This window comes from Erinaceus europaeus, chromosome 7, assembly GCF_950295315.1.
Source record: "Erinaceus europaeus chromosome 7, mEriEur2.1, whole genome shotgun sequence".
Classification (NCBI taxonomy): Eukaryota; Metazoa; Chordata; class Mammalia; order Eulipotyphla; family Erinaceidae; genus Erinaceus; species Erinaceus europaeus.
In genome coordinates this window covers 73,614,370-73,623,022 of record NC_080168.1, presented here as the reverse complement: position 1 = coordinate 73,623,022, position 8,653 = coordinate 73,614,370, and the positions used below count along the sequence as shown (strand labels likewise).

Sequence of the window (8,653 nt, the reverse complement as noted above, 5' to 3'; positions counted from 1 at the left end):
AAGCCCCCGGCTCCCCACCTGCAGGGGAGTCGCTTCACAGGTAGTGAAGCAGGTTTGCAGGTGTCTATCTTTCTCTCCCCCTCTCTGTCTTCCCCTCCTTTCTCCATTTCTCTCTGTCCTATCCAACAATAATAACTACAACAATAAAACTACAAGGGCAACAAAAGGGAATAAATAAATAAATATTAAAAAAAAAGAAAAAAGAAAAACAAGACCAGAAGAGAAAACACAAAGCAGAACTTGGCCTGGAGTTGGTGTATTGCACCAAAGTAAAAGACTCTGGGATGTGAGAGGGGGACCTGGGAATTTAGGTCCTAGAATAGGATGGCAGAAGACCTAGTGGGGTTTTTTTAATATTTATTTATTTATTTTCCCTTTTGTTGCCCTTGTTGTTTTATTATTGTAGTCATTATTATTGTTCTTGATGTCAACGTTGTTGCATAGGACAGAGAGAAATGGAGAGAGGAGGGGAAGATAAAGAGAGGGAGAGAAAGATAGACACCTGCAGACCTGCTTCACCGCTTGTGAAATGACTCCCCTGCAGGTGGGGAGCCAGAGGCTCAAACCCGGATACTTCTGCTGGTCCCTGAGCTTTGCACCATGTGCACTTAACCCAATGTGTTACCACCAGACTCCCCTAGTGGGGGTTTTACTGTTGTGTGGAAAACTGAGAAATGTTATGCCTGTACAAACTTTTGTAGTTACTGTTGATTGTAAAACATTAATCCCTCAATAAATAAATTTTAATAATTATAAAATAATAAATAGGTCCTCTGAATCCTTCTTGGACCTAGTGGAGGGTTGTATTGTTATATGGGAAACTGGGGAATGTTATGCATGTACAAACTATTGTACTTACTGTTGAATGTAAAGCATTAATTCCCCAATAAAAAAAGAGGAAATATATTTTTAAAATAATAAATAAAATAAAATAATAAATAATAATAATAAAGAAATACATTCTACCAACATCCATGTCCAGCAGAGAAGTAATTAAAGAAGCCAGACCTTCTACCTTCTGCACCCCATAATGATCCTGGGTCCAAACTCCCAGAGAGATAAAGAACAGGAAAGCTTCCAATGGAAAGGATGGGATATGGAACTCTGGTGGTGGGGATTGTGTGGAATTGTACCCCTCTTATTCTATGGTCTTGTCAATCATTATTAAATCAATAAATAAGAAAAAATAAATACATTCTACTTACACTATGGTTTTCTTTCTTTTTTTATTTGTCCTAGAGTCAGAATTTCAAAGTCAGGTAATACCTTTTTAAATGATCGACCTGTCATATCAAACTGGCAGAGCTAGGCATCAGAAAGGCAAAGACAGAGGGCTAGGGAAAAAAAAAATCTAAATGTTCCAACATCCAGACCAAACTGTTTGTAGCTCTGAGGATTGTGCTGTGTGCTCAGGTCACTGACGCATAAATTATGTCTATAACAGGACTGCCCTAATCTGAAAAAGCTGCTTTACCCATAAAGGGGAGAGTTGAATCATGATAGCTAGCATCCAGAGATACTGGGGGCAGGGGAGAATCACTGGGAAGGTGGTAAGAAGTATATGTCTATGAAAGGAAAAAATGGTGCCTGCTTGAACAGTTTATGTACCTAGTTTATGTTAAAAAACATTTTAAAAAGCAGACCTTTCCCTCATATAAGAGATAATAACAGATTAGGAATTAGGAGAAAAATAGCTATTCATTCTGCATCAATCAGAGTAAGAGACACTGCAGCAAAACCATTGCAAAAAAAAAAAAAAAAAAGGAAGAGCCAGGTGATGGCGCATCTGGTTGAGTCCACGTGTTACCATGCACATGGACCCAGATTCACACCTCCACTCCCCACATGCAGGGGTGGGGGTGCATCTCAAGCAGTGAAGCAGGTATGCAGGTGTCTGTCTTTCTCTCTCCCTATGAACCCCCCTTCCCCTTTCAATTTCTCTCTGTCCTATCAAATAAAATAGAAAGGAAAAGAAAAAAGGAAAAAAAATAGCTGCTGGGAGTGGTGAATTCGTGGTGCTGGCACTGAGGACCACCGATAACCCTGGTGACAGTAAAAAAATTAAAAATAAATAAAATTTAAAAATAAAAAGAGATTGAAACTTAAGACCCATAATTTAATACAGTAGATTCACAAAAATGAGTTACTAAAACATAACCATAATCAAGACGCATTTAACAAATAAGGTATGGGGGGGAGTCAGGCGGTAGCACAGTGGGTTAAGCACACGTGGTGCAAAGCACAAGGACTGGCATAACAATCCCGGCTCGAGCCCCTGGCTCCCCATCTACAGGGGAGTCGGTTCACAGGCTGTGAAGTAGGTCTGCAGGGGTCTATTTTTCTCTCCCTCTCTCCATTTCTTTCTGTCCTTATCCAACAACGACGACATCAATAGCAACAATAAAAAAAGAAAGGAAGAGAAAGAGAGAGAGAAAGAGGAAGGAAGGAAGGAAGGAAGGAAGGAAGGAAGGAAGGAAGGAAGGAAGGAAGGGAGGGAGGGAGGGAGGGAGGGAGGGAGGAGAGAAACAGACTCCTCAAAAAAAAAAAAAAATTCTGGGGGCTGGGCAGTAACACACTCGATTAAGCGCAACACCATATGAAGTACAAGGACCTGCGCAAGGATCTTGGCTGAAGCCCCCCCTTCCCCACCTACAAGGGGCTTGCTTCACAAACAGTGAAGCAGCTCTGCAGGAGTCTGTCTTTCTCTCCTCCTCTTTATCTCCCCCTCCTCTCTCAACTTCTCTCTGTCCTATCCAATAAAATAGAAAAAATGGCCAACAGGAGCAGCGGATTCATAGTGTCACCAGCACAAAGCCCCAGCGATAATACTTCAGGAAAAAAAAAAATCATTCCAAATTTGTTCCAGACTGCTATAGCGTACAATAGAGGGATTGAAGATTCAGAATTCTGGTGGTGGGAACAGTGTGGAGTTGTACCCCTGTTATCTTTTAATTTAGTTGGTCAACATAAAATCACTAACAAAAAAAAATAGATTTTAAAAGGTTCTCAAGGAATGCTCTTGAAAGTTAAACTACAGGATTAGGCAGATCGGTAACATCCTATACCACACACCATTTGTTTGTAAACAGACAACGATGCTACATCTCAGTGCTTCTTAAAAAGTTTGTGTCCTTTAAAAATGAAACATGAGTCATTTGCTTTATAAGCTCTCTCTTTATAGATAACAAAAACATATACTTTTCTAGGCCCCATTCTGAACTGCAAATTCCAAGTGGCAATCTAATAAATTAGTCTGGAAAGTCCCTTGAATTTTTTGGACAGAAATTAGAATTGTGGGTCATCTTCTAGAGTCTTGCGATGACCACTATCAATATTTCATAGTGACACTTTTTTAAACAACTTGAGCCAGGAGGAAACAGCATAATCAAAAAGTTAACTGAGGAATAAGCAAACAGATATACCTAATGATAGCATACTTTCAAATAACAACATACTTTTAAGAAGACTATATACTGTCATGTTCCACTTATGCAGCTTTGTGAAGCATTGATATAGTCCATACAAGTGCATTTACTTTCTTTTTTTAATTATTTATTTATTTATTCATGAGAAATATAGGAAGAGAGAGAAAGAACCAGACATCACTCTGGTACGTGTGCTAATGAGGACTGAACTCAGGACCTCATGGTTGAGAATCCAACACTTTATCCACTGTGCCACCTCCAGGATGTACAAGTGTATTTTCCAGAGAGCATCTGACTTCTCCCTTATATGACTCCATAAATTATCTTAGTGAAATATTTTAAGATGCACTACACACTTCTCCCCTCAATTACTTTAACTGATCCATTATATCTTTCTGAAGTCTGTTTTTAATGGCACAGATTACCAAATATTAACATTTATTACTATGATAGAAGTAGAATGATTTGTCCACAGGGCTGACTAGAATTCCTGGGGTTTCATCCACAGACTTAATTCCTTTGTCTTCTTATCCTAATTGTCCTTCCCACTACTTGTCCTTTTTCCTTACAATTGTCTGTGTGCCTTCATCCTGAAGTCTTTCCTCCTTTTTTTTTAAATTTCTTTACTGGGGAATTAATGTTTTACATTCAACAGTAAATACAATAGTTTGTACATGCATAACATTTCCCAGTTTTCCATATAACAATACAACCCTCACTAGGTCCTCTGTCATCCTTTTTGGACCTGTATTCTCCCCCCCCACCCACCCCAGAGTCTTTTACTTTGGTGCAATAAGCCAATTCCAGTTCAGGTTCTACTGTGTTTTCTCTTCTGATCTTGTTTTTCAACTTCTACCTAAGAGTGAGTTCATCCTATACTCATCCTTCTGTTTCTGACTAATTTCACTTACATGAATTTTTCAAAGTCCATCCAAGGTCAGCTGAAAATGGTGAAGTCACCATTTTTTAGATCTGAATATATATATTTGTTTGTTTTTACCAGAGCACTGCTTGGCTCTGGTGTATGGTGGTGCAGGGGAGTTAACCTGGGACTTCAAAGCCTCAAGCATCTGAATTTCTTTGCATTGTCATTTTGCTATCTCCTCTGCCCTGGTTAGATTTTTTTTTTTTTTGTCTCCAGGTTTATCACTGGGGTTCAGTGCCTGCACTACGAATCCACTGCTCCTGGAGGATATATTTTTTTCCCTTTTGTTGCCATTGCTGTTTATTGTTGTTGTTACTGCCATTATTACTCTTGCTGTTGTTGGATATAGGGCAGAGAGAAATCAAGAGAGGAGGGGAAGACAGAGAGGGAGAGAAAAAGATAGACCTGCTTCACCACTTTTAAAGCAAGCCCCCTTCAGGTGGGGATCCGGGGGCTCGAACTGGGATCCTTATGCCAATCCGTGTGCTTTGCGCCATGTATGCTTAACCCACTGTGCTACCTCCCAGCTCCCCCTGGTTAGAATTTTTATCTAAAGAAATTATAACCAAGCATTTCTCCCAAACTGAGGAAAGAGACAGGTACTCAGAAAATTCAAAGTTCCAAATAAAACAAGCCCAGATGCATATCAAGACAAATTACAAGTAAATAGCAAAGATCAAAGAGAGAATTCTAAACAAGGCAAGAAATAAAAACTAAGAGTCAGATAGGAGGGGACCCCATGGATTATCAGCAGATTCCTCAACAGAAAGCCTAAAGGCCTCCCACCAAGTATACTCTAGTAAGTTATTACTAAGCTCTGAAGGCATGACTAGGAGTCTTTCAGACAAACAACAGTTAAAGGACCGTACAAGAAGGACTAAAGCAACTCCAATGAAAAGAAAATATCTCTGTGAGCTCAGACTGACAGGGATGCAGAGATTACACAGTCTCCTGTGCTAAATATGAACAGATGTGAGCCTGAGGTCAGATGGATGGGATTTATAGTTAACAGTATTTATATACTTTCTCCATATTTCTCTGCTCTGATCCAGCTTTCTAATCCTATTCTCAACTCTGACATCTTCCCAGATATTACTTTTAGCCCACCTACATGTTAGCTGTCAGGCTCAGGCAAAAATTACTAAAGTCCTGGACCCCTTAAAATATACCTAAAATACCCACCTGGGGGGGTCACTTCACAGGCGGTGAAGCAGGTCTGCAGGTGTCTGTCTTTCTCTCCTGCTCTGTCTTCCCCTCCTCTCTCAATTTTTCTCTGTCCTATCCAACAACAACAACAACAGCAATAACAACAACAACAATTTTTAAAAGGCACCAGGAGCAGTGGATTCACAGTGCAGGCACTGACCCCCAGCGATACCCTGGAGGCAAAAAAAAAAAAAAAGAATATGTCTAAAATAGACTTCCTAGCTTCTTCTCACATGAAGACCCTAAGTTCCATCTGCTCTATTTTTAACGTTAGGTTCCTGATTATTAAGCCAGACCTTCCACCTTCTGCACCCCATAAGAATTTTGGCCCATACCCCCAGAGGGATAAAGAATAGGGATCCTTCCAGTGGAGGGCATGGGATACGGAACTCTGGTGGTGGGAATTGTATGGAATTGTACCTCTCTTATCTTATATTCTTGTCAAGCATTATTAAATCACTTGTAAAAAGAAATACTACCAAAAAGGGGGGGGGGGTAGGAGAGAAAGTGATTACGTATGTATGGTGTATGTAAAGAAAAAAAAGGAAAGAGGGATGGCAAAATAGCCCCCTTGGACCATGTGCTGCTTTGCCATGCATGCAACCCAGGTTCCAGCCTAGCCCCCATCACATTAGAGGAAGCTTCAGAGCTGTGGTGTCTTTCATTCTGTCTCAGTCTCTCTCTTTCCAGCTGAAAAAGCCAACCTAGATCAGTGAAACTCCAGCAAGGACAAAATTAAACACACAAACCTAGGAAGTGAACAAAGTTAAATGGCAAGCCCTTAGACTCAGACTACAGGCTAAAGTAAAGTCACCAAAGGGGAAGAATATTGACAGGATGGAAGGATTCCAACAGACTTTGGTGGTGGGACAGTGTTACTTTGGTAATGGGAATGGCTTAGTACACATATTTTAAACGTGTGAAATTGTACTTCATATATATGTATATATATATATATATATATATGTGTGTGTGTGTGTGTGTGTGTGTGTGTGTATGTATGTTTGTATATATTCTTATAAGCCAGTGTTATATAAGTAAGAATAAATAGGCTCTGGCTGAGTTTCCCTCAGTCTACCTGAAGTTGGGGACACCCAGAGCAACTTTGTCCCGCCTCCCCAGGCTGTGAACTAGGTGATCAGAATGACAGCCCCACAGTGCAGGGCAAAGATGAAGCCACTCAGGGCCCAGCAGCTGGCAGCAGAGCTGGAGGTGGAGATGATGGCCCATATGCACAACAGAATGACTATCGCCTACCACCGGAAGTGTGTGCCTCCCCTCTACAAGGAAGCCGAGATGTCCAAAGGCAAGTCTGTGTGCTTGGACTGGTGCCTCTCCAAGCACTTGGACATCCACAAGTGGATAGGCAAAAAGCTGACAGAGCTGTCAGTTTAGCACAAAGAGCTCATGAAAATGGTGATGCAGAGCACTGGGCCTGTGTGAGGATGAGACAGTATACACCCCAGGCTACACCACACCCCTTCCCACCTATCTAATAAAAGTGTCCAATGAGGGGCCAGGTGGTGGCTCACTGGGATGAGCACACATGTTACAATGAGTAAGAACCCAGGTTCGAGACCCCAATTCCCACCTACAGGGAGAAAGCTCTGTGAGTGGTAAAGCAGGGCTGCAGTTGTCTCCCTGTCTCTCTTCCTCTCTATCACCCCCTTCCTTCTAGATTTCTGGCTGTCTCTATCTAATAAGTAAAGATGATAAAATAATTTAAAAAATGAAATAAAATAAACAAACAAAAAAAACTCCACACTATATATATAGTGTCCAATGGGTGATATTTGTGAAGACGACCAGGATTAGGTTTTCTGGAGATTCCAGGAGCCTGACTGTGATGGAGTTCTCTCCTGGGCAAAGAAAAAGTATTTGTCCCACTGCAATGGGACTGTGTATGTGTGTATATACATATATATTAAAACAAATTTGATGGGGGAAAAAAAGAACTAAATAATTAAGTATGCTGCAAAAGTAGCAGATGCATGATATGTATAATCTACTCCTTTTGCTTAATATACCAAACATTTTTTATGCCATACATCAGACAAGAGGCTAATAACCAAAATATATAAAGAGCTCACCAAACCCAGCAACATGAAAACTAATGGCCCCATCCAAAAATGGGGAGAGGATATGAACAGAATAGTTATGAAAGAAGAGATCCAAAAGGCCAACAGACACATGAAAAAATGCTCCAAGTTATTGTCAGAGAAATGCAAATAAAGACAATAATGAGATACAACTTCACTCCTGTGAGAATGTCATACATCAGAAAAGATAGCAGCAACAAATGCTGGAGAGGTTGTGGGGACAAAGGAACTGCTGGTGGGAATGTCAATTAGTCCAACCCCTGTGGAGAGCTGTTTGGAGAATTATCAGAAGCCTAGCAGAGGACCTACAGTGTCAAACACACCCATCCAAAAAGATATGTGTATACCTATGTTCATAGCAGCATAATTTATAATAGCTCAAACCTGAAAGCAACCTATGTGTCCAACAACAGATGAGTGGCTGAGCAAGTTGTGGTATATATCCATAATGAAATATTACTCAGCTATTAAAAATTGTAGTTTCGCTTTCTTTCTTTCTTTTTTTTTTCTCCTCCAGGGTTATTGCTGGGGCTTAGTGCCTGTACCACGAATCCACTGCTCTTGGAGATTATTTTTTTCCCTTTTGTTGCCCTTGTTGTTTTATCGTTGTTGTGGTTATTATTATTGTTGTTACTGATGTCATTGTTGTTAGATAGGACAGAGAGAAATGGAGAGAAGAGAGGCAGACAGAGAGAGGGAGAGGAAGATAGACACCTGCAGACCTGCTTCACCGCTTATGAAGCTACTCCCCTGCAGGTGGGGAGCCGGGACTGGAACCAGGATTCTTAAGCCAGTACTTGCACTTTGTACCTTGTGCACTTAACCTGCTATGGTAATCCAACCCCCTGCTTTCACTTTCTTCACCTCATCTTAGCTTAAAGGAATCAAGTGAGATAAGTCGGAAAGAGAAGGATGAATATGGGATCATCTCATTCATAAACAAAAGCTAATAAACAAGATCAGAAGGGAAAACACAAAGCAGAACTCGGACTGGAGTT

General features: G+C 40.6%; 1 protein-coding gene across 1 annotated transcript; it reads left to right on the top strand.

Moving 5' to 3' along the window:
• The first annotated feature begins 6,726 nt into the window (after positions 1-6,726).
• LOC107522842 (mitochondrial import inner membrane translocase subunit Tim10-like) lies at positions 6,727-6,951 on the top strand. The gene has a single exon (XM_060193447.1). It carries the CDS (start codon positions 6,727-6,729, stop codon positions 6,949-6,951), a length of 225 nt encoding a protein of 74 aa, XP_060049430.1.
• Positions 6,952-8,653: the final 1,702 nt, after the last annotated feature.